The sequence below is a fragment of the Hypanus sabinus genome, chromosome 12 (assembly GCF_030144855.1).
Source record: "Hypanus sabinus isolate sHypSab1 chromosome 12, sHypSab1.hap1, whole genome shotgun sequence".
In the NCBI taxonomy this organism is placed as follows: domain Eukaryota; kingdom Metazoa; phylum Chordata; class Chondrichthyes; order Myliobatiformes; family Dasyatidae; genus Hypanus; species Hypanus sabinus.
This window is the reverse complement of record NC_082717.1, coordinates 71355342-71369263: the sequence shown is the minus strand read 5'-3', so window position 1 is coordinate 71369263 and position 13922 is coordinate 71355342. Positions and strand designations below refer to the sequence as shown.

Below are 13922 nucleotides of genomic sequence, written 5' to 3'. Positions count from 1 at the left end.
ATCATGTCTCCTTCATTGTCCAAATAACCTTTTTTGTATTTATTTGTTTACAACGCTTGGATATCACTGTCAGTGACATTATTTATTGTTCATCCCTAATTTTTTCTTTCGCTGAGGAGGCAAATAAGAATCAACTGCACTGACTGCCTAGCTTTTCTCTTTTTTTTATTAAGGTCATTGGCCTGAAACGCGAACTGTATTTTAAATTCTAAAGATATTGCCTGATCCAGCAGAAAGTTTTGTTTTCTTTCAGAGTTCCTGCATTTGTATAACTCTTTAAACAGCTTTTGTGGGTCTCGGATCAAATATAAGTTAGACCAAAAAGAATGGCAGATTTCCAGAAGGATATGAAGGAAACGGATGGGATTTTCTACAATCAGGTGGTTTCATAGTCACCGATATGATGAATGGGTTTTTAGATATCCAGGTGAATTCAATTACCTGAACTGAAATTCCCTACTTGCCATGGCAGGATTCCAACATATCCTCGGATCACGATATCTAACTCCCAATAACCTAACCACTACACTGATGCAATGTATTCCTCTTTCCTTTCCTTCAATTGCTCCCTTATGTCTTTATTCATCTACGGAATGCCATGACCATCCTTTAAAGCAGATTAGCTTTTCTTGCATTATATTGATGATGGTTTCAAATGTTCTCTCTTGTTGTCCGAAATCATATTTGCCAAGATGACTGCTGCCAGTTTTATCTTCCCGGCTTCTGTTTCCAGCCCCATAAAATCAGGCTGGTCAGAACCTTGTTGTGGAAACACTTCATTGTCAACACTGATCAATTGTCTAAGTAGTAAGATCATTTAATCAATAAAGAACCCATCAGCTTCTTGACACAAAATGGACTGGAGCTGTAACAGCTACAGCTGCCATAGCTCCTGCAGGATTTAAAACACTTTAATTTTCTCTACAAATTTCACTCTGTTACTCAGTTTCTTATGCTTTTCAGTATGACCTATTAGAATCAAAGATCTCTTATGGAGGTTGGCCAGATGTTGTCCTGCCTTTGCAGCTGTTTTCAGTTGTTTACTCTAATTCTTTGACAACACTTGAGGTTTCATCTGTCTACCAATATCTTGGTGGTAACTTTTTCTGACCTCATGACGTTGTCACATTAACTACTTGTCATGTAATTTAATAATGTAATCTTCCCTGAATATGACTTCTTGATCAAAATGCCCCAAACTTCAAATGAGTGGGATTTAGTAAGATCATAACTCAGCAACTCTCTGTGTTCTACTTTCACTTCTTATCCCTGTACCTATTGATATTCTTTTTTTAAAAAACAATTGATCATGGCACTGCATATAATAATATCGTTATTCTAGAGATTTGCATCCCTGAAGAAATATTCTAATCTTCACCATAAGTAACAGACCTTTTCTCCCCAAGACCAAGACCCGTAGCTTTTGATTTTCTGACCTGGGCAACAGTTTCAGATTTGATTTCTTTTTGCAGCCTTCTGCTGTGTTATTTTCCAGTTGTTTTATTTAACTGCTGAGCCGGCTGGAGGTGCAGTGGCATAATCACCGGACTTAGGAAGCGAAGGCTCCCAAGTGCGAACCCAGTCGGCCCTCCCCGGGCATACTTTCCATCTGTGCCAGGTTGAGCGCCGAGCTAGCCACTTGGCCTTGTTAAAAACAAGGATTGGGTCAGGAACGTTCATACCGTGACCTGGTTCATCCGAAAGGAGACCAATTCTGAGACCGTGCGCCACACAAGAATGACTGACTGTCTGGTGTGACGAGCTATGATGATTTAACTACCTTAGGATTTCCATCATATGCTGAAAGACTGGACACAAATTGGTTGAGAACCACAGAAATGACTGGAGTAGGCTGTTCAGCTTACTTGGCCATTTAACGAGGTTGTGGCTGATCTCTGGCTTCAATAACATTGACCTGTCCTGCTGCATTTCCAAAGTTTTCAGATCTGAACAAAATTATTGCCTCAATCCTCTGCAGTCCTGAGTGTCAGATAATTGAAACAAGTCGCCTCACTTTAAATAAAAAACATCCTCCTTATTTCAGTCATAAATGATCGACCCCATTTTGAGAGTGTTCCCTGGATAGAGAAAACAATCTTCACCCTTTTCAAATGGCTAAGAATCTTGTAAGTTTCAGTAGATGTTTATATTTATATGTGTTTATGATTATACAAGTTCCTGGGGCTGCTCCTGCTGGATGACAGACTTGAGTGGAACACGGACACAGAGGCTGTGTACAAGAAGGACCAGAGTCGCCTTTCCTTCCTGAGGAGACTGAGGTCCTTTGCCGTATGCAGGCCTCTCTTTTACATCTCCTACCAGTCTGTTGTTGCCTGTACAATCTTCATGTGGTGGTGCGCTGGGACAATGGCATCAATGTGGGTGATGCAACAGGCTCAATAAACTGATTAGAAAGTCTGGCTCTGTTATGGAAATCAAACTGGGCATTCTGGGGGCTCAAGTAGAACAAAGGACCCTACTGAAAATCCTGGCAATTCTGGACAATGTTTGTCACCCTCTGCATGCTACCTTTAGTACTTTTAAGAAAAGACTAAGACAACTGCGCTGCTCCAAAGAGCACTATATGAGGTTATTCTTACCCTTGGTCATTAAGCTCTATTATGAGTCAACCTATAGCTGGGGAAGTGATGAACCCCCTCTGGTAAGACTGATTGAGGTAACTTATTTTTTTATTCTTTCTTACTTCTCTTCTAATATTTGTATATCTGTGCAGTTGTAATGTTACTGTGACACTATAATTTCCTTTGGGATCAATGAAGTGTCTGTCTATATACAACAAATTCAAAGTACATTTATTATCAAAGCTCATATATGTCACCATATACAACCCTGAGATTCATTTTCTTACGGGGATACTCAATAAATCAAATAACCATATTAGAATCAATGAAAGACTGCATCGGCAGGGCAAAGATAACTAACTGCAAATGCATCAAGAAATGGCCTAATCCAAAGCAGCAGATGCTGTGAACCTGAATTAAAAAGAAGTAACACAAAAGCAAATACTGTGGATGGTGGAAATCTGAAAATCAAAAGTGCTACAGATATTCAGCAGATCTCTCAGCATTCCATTTTCTCTTGTTGGCCACTTGCTCTGTCTATTTTGAAAACGTCATCACATAAAAGGCTGTTAGAACCAAGAAAGAGCTTAAGATAGTACGGAAATTGCATCCAACAGTGGATGTACTTCAGACCAGGTGACAGGTCATTCAGGAGAGAAGTCAGGAAGTACCACCCCATTTAAAAAGTAACAATTCATCCTGCCACCAAAAAGTGGCATTAATCACTTAGTTACTCATTTAGGTTACATTCTTAATAGATTTTTGCTCATCATGGTTATAAATGGCTTTGGAGCATTAGTATGCAAGCGGAGTTTGGATTAAATCACTTTTGATCCCATTGAATGGTGTAATATCCCTGTGGGCTGTGTAGTCTACCCCTCCACCTACATGTCCAATACTGAGAATTGCTTTGCATCACATATAATTCCCTGCAGACTGTGAACTCTTCAATTGCCACTTCTCATTTGCACAGCAGCATAGGTAGATTAAGTTCAGAAGCTGATTTATTTTGAATTGATGAAACAAGTTTGAAAATTGTGGATCAATTACCAACCCAAGCAAAGGCCCACAGAATACTCTTCCAGGCATCTTGTTAGATGCAAACATGTTTAGTTACTTATTTCTCGAGAGACAGCAATATTTAAAAACTTTGGATAATGAACTTGTTTTTTAATTTCTTGCAGCAAACAAAAGTCTGCTTGGAGGAGGCGGTGGTAAGTAATTATAAATTATGCTGTGCTTTATTGGTTCACAATAGTGTCTTTAAATGCCATTTATCCATATCTTCCTTCAGTGTAGTATTATAAATCTTTTGCAAACACTTATGATTATGTGATGACCTAAATTTTCTGGTTTTCAACCACTTCGCCTGCATAAGCTATTATAGTGTACAGTGATGTAACTGTTTCATTTCTCCCTTTCAGTATCTTCAAATGTTATCTTCCTTTTTAAATGGTTTATCAAATTGAACCCAACTAACTCATTAATCCTGATAATGTGAGATCTGAGATGCTTTTGTGTTCCTCGAAGTTTTACAGCATTTCATGTTTGTCAGTTAATGATGGCAACAATTAATACTTAATGTTTCATATTTCATTTGTTGTATTGAATTTCTTCAAGGCCTAATTATCTTTCTATAATAATTTGAGATGATATTTATACACTATAGAACCTGTAATTAGTTTGTAGTATTCATGTCTGGTATACACATATCACATGTAGGTTACTACAGGAAATTTTAATTTAAAGTAATTTTCATGGGAATGATTTTCATTTCAGTACTCATATTTTGCAGAAAATGAGGGTTTAATGAAAATTCCAAGTAAAGAAGTAACACACTTTGTAAAGGGATTGAAAGAGTAGATGTCGTGAGCCTGTTTGCTTTTGTGGAAAATCAAATATTATGAGCCATAATCTCTGAATAAAGGGAAATGTGGAGAAATTCTTTCTCTCAAATGGTTTTCTTTATTCAAACAGATGCTTTGAAGGTGAATTTATTCGAAGTAGAGACTGATAAAATTGGAAGTATCAAGCAATATTGGAAGACATATAAGAGTGCAGTTTAACTGAAAGCTAAGCTGTAACCATTTTGAATGTAAGAGTGTACTCCAAAGAATAGTCTTTTTTTTGGAGAATAGCAGCACTGGGATGGATGATTCGATTCAGCAGGTTGTGAATCATCTTCCAACTTTCATCTCATTCCATCAGTGTAACCTTATATTTTTACCTTCCTCATATGCGTTTAGAGTTTTTAAGAAGATTTATCTTTGCCCGACGCCTCAATGAGACATTACTGTAGCCATGCAAAATGCAACTCTCTCTTTAACCTCCCTTTTGTTTCTTTCCAAAGCCCTTAGATGTGTCCCATATCTCTTCCCATCTTTCTCAGAGTTCCTTGTCCAATCTATCAAATTGAGCTTCTACCTTTGCTGTGGTATCAAAATGCTCTTATTAAAGACACAAAGGACATCCTATTTCACAGAACCAGGTAATCTATCCCCCTTGAACTCCTTGCCCTGTTTGCAGCTTTTCTCACGGTTGACAACACCATCTATCATCAGTGTTTTTCTGCTGTGGCCTAAATGGATGGGATCACAGTCGCTGGGTTCCATTTTTTATCAATTCAGCTGCAGCCTGTGAATCACCTATGATGATGTCTTTTTCTGCTCCAAATAATTTTATCCTTTGATTCCCAAGGATCGACTCATGGCCACCTTCAGTTTCCCGACAGTTATCGTCTGTAAGCACAGGGTCAGTTTCCAAGTGCACACAAACAATCAACCCTATCACAACACCACTCCTCTGTGTCTGAATTGCCATATTGCCCTCTGACATTCAACACAGGATGAACAGAAATTTCTTTCAATTGAAGATGATGAAGATGTAAGTTAGGCCATCTATTTTCACTTCTGTTATATTGCCTGATTTGCAATCCTACTCATTTGTTTCTGCTCAAAAAATCCTCATCTTTACCAATTCAGTCTCTTAACCATCCTCTGATATAAATTCTCTATCATGACAGGCTATGCTTTTAAGATAGAACAGTACAGGAAAAAGCGATTCGGCCACCAATGTTGTGGCGAGCCAGCTAAAAAGCAAATCAAAAACACCCAGACACTAATCCCTCCTCCCTACATGATGTCCGTATTCTTCCATCTTCCTTACATCCATATGCCTATCTAAACGTGTCTTAAAAGCCTCCAATGTGTTTGCCTCTACCACCACCCCAGGCAGTGCATTTCAGGCACCCACAACTCTCTGAGTAAAAAAAACTTACCCCTCAACCAACTACTTTTCAGCTTCAGTGCATGCCCTCTGCTATTAGACGCTTCAATCCCGGGAATCTGTCAGGGGATTGCATTCTACCCCCAATTCTCTGCTTCGATATCTCAAATTCTTCCTTTAAGTCACTTCATAACTCTTGCCAGACTTTTGCACTGCTAAGCAGTGTATTACAGTGAGGAAGTAATATGACATTACTTTTTCTTATTTCATTTGTTTGTCAAGTTCACAACACAGGTTTGGTGACATAAACCATGACATAATTTCACTGCCTTCAGATACCAGTGAATATTAATCAAGTAGACTTTACCACTGCAGTCATAAAATTACATTATAGAACTGTTAAACCTTATTCAAGAATAGTTACTTGTGAATAGAATTAAACTCAAAAATGCTGGCAACTGTTGGACTTTAGTATTTAAGTTAACGCTGAGACATAAAGTCAGTAGGTTAGGATTCAGGTTTCATCAGATTACGGAAACATTAAAAATGAAACGTGATTTGGGAAGATGAAGATGAGGGAAGGTGGGTGTAGGAGACAAACAAAGCCGAGGCTTGTGATTGGGTGGTTACCTGAGAGGAGTTGACTTAACTTTGGTGGTGGTACCAGGTAAAAGAGAGTGGAGGAGCTGTAAATTCTGCTCCAATTTATACATTTTTCACACACACCTGTTCTACTTGCCTTCACCAGCACCACGATCACTTGTTTCATTCAGTTCATTGTGACCGGATTGTAGACTTCTCTCTCTCTACAGCCCTATGCATGAAAAGTCTAAAAAATTTTCTGAGGCAAGTTTTCCTATTTTCTACCATTAGGCATCTGATTGGATATCACCCAACAAAGAATGGCTAAACATCTACTTACTGTGTGTTCAAGAGTAAACCTCGAAAGGAAAAGCTTTTGCCCATAAACAATTTATTCGAAGCAACCTTTCCAAGTTCCTTTCTATTACTACCGAAATATGTCTTGATCTCATTTAGAACGTTCACCTGTGGACCAGTTCTGTCTATTTCAATACTTTAAAATAAACTAATAGAACTATGCTTATTGGTCCCAAAGTGCTCCCAAAATGATACCTCAGTTGCTCACCCTCCCCAATTATCAAAGAGTTGGTCAAGCTTTGCCTTCTGCCTGATAGGGCCATTTGTATATTATGTGAGGAAGCTTTCCTTTCTTATTTCCACTCCTTCTAAGTCCTTACATGGCATTTCTAGTCTAGGCTAAGAAAGTTAACATTTATGATGATTCTATTGTTCTTTCAATTCTCCACAATCTCCTGACATATCAGAATCAGAATCAGGTGTATTATCACCGGCATGTGACGTGTAATTTGTTAACTTAACAGCTGCAGTTCAATACAATGCATAATATAGCAGAGAGAAAAAATGTAAATAAAATAAAATAATAATAATAATAAATAAACAAGTAAATCAATTACATATATTGAATAGATTAAAAAATGTGCAAGAACAGAAATACTGTATATTAAAATAAAGTGAGGTGGTGTCCAAAGATTCAATGCCCATTTAGGAATCGGATGGCAGAGGGAAAGAAGCTGTTCCTGAATTGCTGAGTGTGTGCCTTCAGGCTTCTGTACCTCCTACCTGATGGTAGTGCATTTGATCCTCTAATTTCTGTTGACTATTTGGATGTCTGTAGTACACCCAGCCAAGAGGATCATCCCTTTCTTCTTTCTCTCCTCCATTCATAAAGTCATACTGGCTGATCCTTCAGTAATTTCATCTCTGATTACTGCTGTGATATTTGCTTTAATCAAAAGTTCAAATTCACCCCCTGTCCTTTCGCTCCACACTATCCCACCTAAAGTACCTGTACCCTGAAACAATGAGCTAACAGTCCTGTCCTGTCCTCAATAATGCTTCTGTAATGGCTTTGATATCACAATTTCACATACCTATTCAGCGCCCAGTTCATCCACCTTTCCAAATGGCCTGTTGCATTGAAATAGATGCAGTTTAATCCAATAGGTTTTCCTTGTTTCCTACCATTTTCCTATCTGTCCTGTCTATTCAACGTGCTGTCATTGTCATTTGTGGGCTGTTCATAAAACTTATCTTCTAAACGACTATCAGTGCAGTCTTCAGCCTGTGTTTTCCCTTTCAGTTAGGTGCTTTTAAACCATCTTAACAAAATAGTGATTTTAGGATATCCTGAAGTACTCAGCAAACTTGACTCTCACGAATGCAGGTATAGCACAAAGGTACATCACCATGGCTGCAAGAGAGGAATGAGGGGAGGACTCCAAGCCAGAATTAAATTGCAGGGTCTAGTTGGCAAATGTAGAGCCTGGAGAACAAGACAGAGGACCTTAGGGCAAAATTACTGTATTGGAGGGAATGAATAAATGCTGTGTTCGCTGTTTCACGGAGACCTGACTTACCTCAGATATGCTGGATACATCGGCCAGACCTGAGAGCTTCTCAATATACTGAATCAATCATACTGTTTATTCAAAGAGGGCAAGAGGTGGGGGTTTGTGTTTCATGATAAACTGTCCATGGTGCTTAGACATTGTGGTCTAGTCGCATTCTGTTTCCCTTGACCAGGAACATGTAATGATTGTGCCATTCATTTGACTAATTGAGAGAGTTGTCCTCCATGATCTTTACTGCAGTTTACATACCTCCAAAGGCCAATTTTAAGGAAGCACTTGAGGAATGAATGCTGCATTTGCAAACAAGAAACAGCCTAGCCTGACGCCTTTGAAATGATTGCTGGGGACTTCAGTCAGGCTTGGTTGAAATCTGTACCAGATTTTCATCAACATATCACCTCCAACACCAGGTGTCCCAGCACAATCGGCAACTGCTGTACTATGATTAGGAATATCGAGCAACATATGCTTAATGCCTTTTATGCTCACCTTGACTGACAAAACATAGAGTACCTTCATGAAATCCCACAGCCCCCGACGTCGCTGTGATTTCAGTCTCTGAAGCCGATGTGAGAGTATCCTTCAGGAGTATGAGCCCAAAAAAAGCATCTGACTGAGATGGGGAACCTGCCTGAGTACTAAAGACCAGTGCTGGTCAGCCGGCTGGAGTGTTCACTGAATTTTCTAAGCTCTCACTTTGGCAGTCTGCTTTAAGCAGGCTTCAATTATACTGATGCCCGAGAAGAAAATGATAACCTGCCTCAATAAATATCATCCAGTGTGATGAAGTGCTTTAAGATGTTAGTTATGAAACATATCAACCATTGCCTAACTTGGATACATTCCAATTTGCTTACCATCACAATAGGTCCACAGCAGATGCCATTTCATAGTCTCTTCAATCAACCCTAATATATCTGGACACAGAAGATGCATACATCAGGATGCTCTTCGTTGACTGTCATCCTTCAAAACTAATCAATAAACTCCAAGACCTGGCCTCATTACCTCCTTGTGCAATTTGTTCCTCGATTTCCTCACTTGTAGACCCCTGTCAGTTTGGATTGGCAATAACTTCTTCACAATCACCATCAGCTCAGGTGCACCATGAGGCTGTGTGCATAGCACCCTGCTCTACCTGCTTTATTCTTATGATTGTGAAGCTAAGCACAGCTCCAATGCCACATTTAAGTTTGTTGACAGCACCACTGTCGTTGACCAAATCAAAGGTGGTGATGAATCAGCAAACAGGAGAGAGATTGAAAATCTGGCTGAGTGGTGCCACAACAACAACCTCAGCAAGACCAAGGAGATGATTATTAACTTCACAAGGAGGGAACCAGAGGTCCATGAGCCAGTCCTCATTGGGGGGGGGGGGGGGTACGGTTTCAGAGGCAGGAGGATCAACTGCTTTAATTTCCGCGGCATTATCTTTTCTGAAGATCTGTCCAGGGTCCAGCAAGTAAGTGCCATTACAATGAAAGCATGGTAATGCCACTACTTTCTTTGAAATTTGCAAAGATTCAGCATGTCATCTAAAACTCTGATAGGATTTTATAGATGTTGGTGGAGAGAATACTGACTGGCTGCATCATGGCCTGGTATGGAAACACTAATGCCCATGAACAGAAAAGCCAACAAATAATAGTGTGAACAGCCCAGTCCATCATGGGTAAAGCCCTCCCCACCATTGAGCACATCTATAAGGAGCGCTGTTGCAGGAAAGCTGTATCTATCACCAAGCAGCCCCATTATCCAGGCCATGCTCTCTTCTGACCGCTGCCATCAGGAAGGAGGTCCTGAGTCTCAGGTCCCATACCATCAGGTTCAGTAACCATCAGGGATAACTTCACTCAACTTCATTCACCCTAACACTGAACTGTACCCACAATCTATGGACTTACTTTCAAGGAATATTCATCTCATGCTCTTGATATTTATTGCTTATTTATTACCAGCATTATTTGTTTTTTTTCTTTGTGTGTGCACTGTTTGTTGTCTTGCACATTCATCATTTGTCCATCTTGTATGTAGTCTTTCATTGATTCTATTGTAGTTCTTTATTTACTGTGAATGCCTGCAAGAAAATGAACGTCATAAGGTGACATATACAGTATGTACTTTGATAATGAATTTTCTTCAATCTTTGAAACACTGCTCTAGAAGAGGTCCAAAAATTAGAATTTATACTGTTGGCATGAATTTTTCAGCCACACATTCATTTGCCAAAATCTATTCTTATCTTTACTGGGATGTGACGCTGGAATGATTCCCCAGGTTATTTCCTTCAAGTTCATACTTTCTCATTTAACTTTCATACCTCCCTTTATTCAGTCAGCAGGACATCATCCACTTTTTTCCTATGTCATTTAGTGCCAATGTGTTCAAGAACTTTTGACCTTCCCCCTCAAGAACATCTTAGAGCAGCTACAGGACATCCTCACTCCTGGGACGTGCGAAGCAGCACACAATCCTAGAGTCCTGTTTGAAGCCACAGAATCTCACTATGATGTCTCCCGATATTAAACTCTGCCTTCATCCTTCCTGCTGTGCCTCCAAGCATATAAACACAAAATATAGTACAAAAATAGCTTTTCGGTTTGATTATTAGCAAGCTGTAATTACGGCCTAATACATCTGTGATAAATCATTTTTATCTCATGGAACAAAGAGTATGAGAGTGGTTTGTAAATACTTGAAATATCTGTCAATTCACTATTTTCCCTTGACAAAAGCAGTATGCTCATAACAATTTGGAATTTCTGTATTAAATTATGTATTAGTTCAGGCAGCAACTGTGAAGGCTCAAGCATTTCAGCTAAATGAAAGCCCAACAATTTTGTTGACTTCAGTAATTAATAATGGCGTAAGTTTATGGCTTTGCCTTAATTGAGCACAAACTTGAGGACAAGATTTCCAATGTACACAAGAACTGGATTCTATGAATCACAGAATGTGAAGCCACTCCATCTGTGTGCCATGTTCTATATATCAAAATAGCACTGATTATTCAAAACATATCAGATCTCCAATGTATTCTAAAAAATCACATTCTCAAAATATTAAAGCAAAATTCCATATGCAAAAAAAATTCCAGAAATGGAACCTATATTCATGTACTTACTTCCATTCTAACACTTGGTTGCATTGTGCCACAACAACAACCTTTCATTCAGGGTCAATAATACTAAATAACTGATAGTTTGTTTCAAACAAGGGAAGGAGAGTGAACATGCGCTGGTCTACATTTTGCCTGGATTAGAGGGTGCACCTTATGAGAACAGGTTGAGTTAACTCGACCTTTTTTCCTTGGAGAGACAGAGGATGAGAGGAGACCTGATAGAGGTGTATAAGATGATGAGTGGCATTGATTGTGTGGATAGCCAGAGGTTTTTTTCCCAGAACTGAAATGGCTTACACGAGGGGGCATAGTTTTAAGGTGCTTAGAAATAGGTACCAAAGGGATGTCAGGGGTAAGTTTTTCACACAGAGAGTGGTGGGTGCATGGAATGTACTGCCGGTGACGGTGGTGGAAGCGGATACAATAGAATATATCAAGAACCTCTTAGATAGGTACATGGAGCTTAGAAAAATAGAGGGCTATGCACTAGGGAAATTCTAGGGAGTTTCTAGAGTAGGTTACATGGTTGACACAACATTGTGGGCCAAAGGGGCCTGTAATGTGCTGCAGATTTCTATGTTCTATGTTCAATGCTCTACATTGGTGGATCAGTGGTGGAGTTTTGTTTGGATATGAGCATGTCCTAAGAACAACACATGGATGCAATCATGAGCAAGGTGTGGCAGCATATCTACTTTCTCAGAAGTAACAAGTTTCTACGGACGTACTGTTGAAAGTATCCTGATTGGTAGAATCATGGTCTGGTATGATAATTCATATTTGCAGGAACAAAAACAGCTGCAGAGGTCTCTTCTCATGGAGTCATAAAGTATAGAAACTGATCCTTTGTCAGCCATCAATCACCTATTTATACTGATTCTATATGAATTGCATTTTTTATTCACCCTACATGTTCATCAAGTCCCACAGATTATACCACTTGCCTGTACAAGGGACAATTTGCAATGGTGAAATTACCTATCAACTCCTTTGTCTTTGGGATGTGTGAAGAACCTGTAGCAGCCAGAGTCACAGGGAGAACACAAAGTCTGTTTAAGATTAGCTTTGAACCCAGGTCTCTGGCACCATGAGTCAGCAGTTTTACTAGATATGTGACCATGGGATCCTATACATTAGAGAACAAAATCTATTGTATTTATAGGTGACTCTGGCTTCCCATAATATTAAGCAGAATTTAATTAAAATATTGTTTATTTAATATGAGAAAATTGCAGCTGTGTGAAATAAATTGTTGAGTTTCATCTATTGTCTACTTTTTGATTTTAAAGCAGAGGGTGGAACTTCATATCAAATTTGCGATAAAGACATTTTAATGTATCATTAGTCTGATTTAAAAGTTTGCTCCATTTCATTGTCCATTATTATGTGCAACCAAATATAGCAGAAATATTTTAAACACATATTTTATATTATGTATACTTTTTAGTGTTACGGCTCAATTATTGTTATAAATAGCTAGGTTATTGATTTATTTTAGTTGTCTGCACTGCAGTCATTACAGTAGTCCGTTAGATATGGAAGTAATAAAGAAAGAAAAGATATTCTGACAAAAATTCATTTTGTTTCTTTAATGCAGGAACTAGTTCATTGCTTCACACACTTGTAATTGTGCCAGCTTTAAAATTTTGGCAAATTACTCAATTGTGAATGAAGTCATTACCTTAAATGAAGTGCAATCATTTAACATTATTGATCTTCAAAATGATATCAGTTTGCTGAATTTATGTATGTCATTCATTAAATTTTAAATTAGAAAAAGTAATTACAAAATATGCATAGTAGATCCATGTTAATATACATAATTCAAGAATTGTGCTCAATTTCATGATTTTGAAAAGCTGCTTTGAGGAAAAAGGTAGAACAATAGTGTGTAGCGCCATTTGGATGGAGTTGTGTGATTGTTACATACGTTAATTAACAGCACCCTATGTTACCCTTGCTAATTAAGTCACAAGATATTGCAGATGCTGGAATGTGGACCAAAAAACAACTGCTGGAGGAACACAACCTGTCAGGTACATCTGTGGAGGGAAATAAGTAGTTGTCATTTTAGGTTGAGACCCTTCAACTGGACTTCTGTAGTCCAGATGAATGACCTTGGCCCTAAGTGTCTATTGCCCAGAGCTGCCTGACCCATGAACTCCTCCATCAGCATCTTTGTTACTTCTATTTGATAAGATGTGGACAATAGGGATATGGACTGTTTATGTTTGGAAATGAGTAATCTACCTGTATTTATATTCTACCATCCCATTCATTGTCACAGGCTTCTCAAAAAACTAAGAATTACAATTGACTTTAGTTAGCAAGGCTATTAAACTTTCTAACTTTTCTTTTAGCTTAAGATGTAGTCTATTCTATCTTGGTTCTGACTCTATAAATATGTTCTTAGTATTTACAGTGACAATCTACAAAGTTTGTATTTTGGGAAAGGAGAAGTGCATAAAGTTAGGTATTTCCTGTATCCCTGCCTTGCAAACTGTGTCTGGACCCATCACATAAACCAAAGAAATCTTTGCA

At 38.6% G+C, this 13922-nt stretch overlaps 1 protein-coding gene across 4 annotated transcripts in view; it reads left to right on the top strand.

The window, feature by feature from the left end:
• The window catches only part of LOC132403001 (ADP-ribose glycohydrolase MACROD1-like), a 1163451-nt gene that overhangs the window by 253180 nt on the left and 896349 nt on the right, over positions 1 to 13922 (top strand). For 3 of the 4 annotated variants that reach the window (XM_059986201.1, XM_059986202.1, XM_059986199.1), the window contains one exon: positions 3767 to 3796. The exons of the other annotated variant lie outside the window; for it this stretch is intronic. In XM_059986201.1, the coding sequence (XP_059842184.1) occupies positions 3767 to 3796 (30 nt within the window). The remainder of the gene's footprint in view (positions 1 to 3766; positions 3797 to 13922) is intronic. 4 annotated transcript variants of the gene reach the window in all.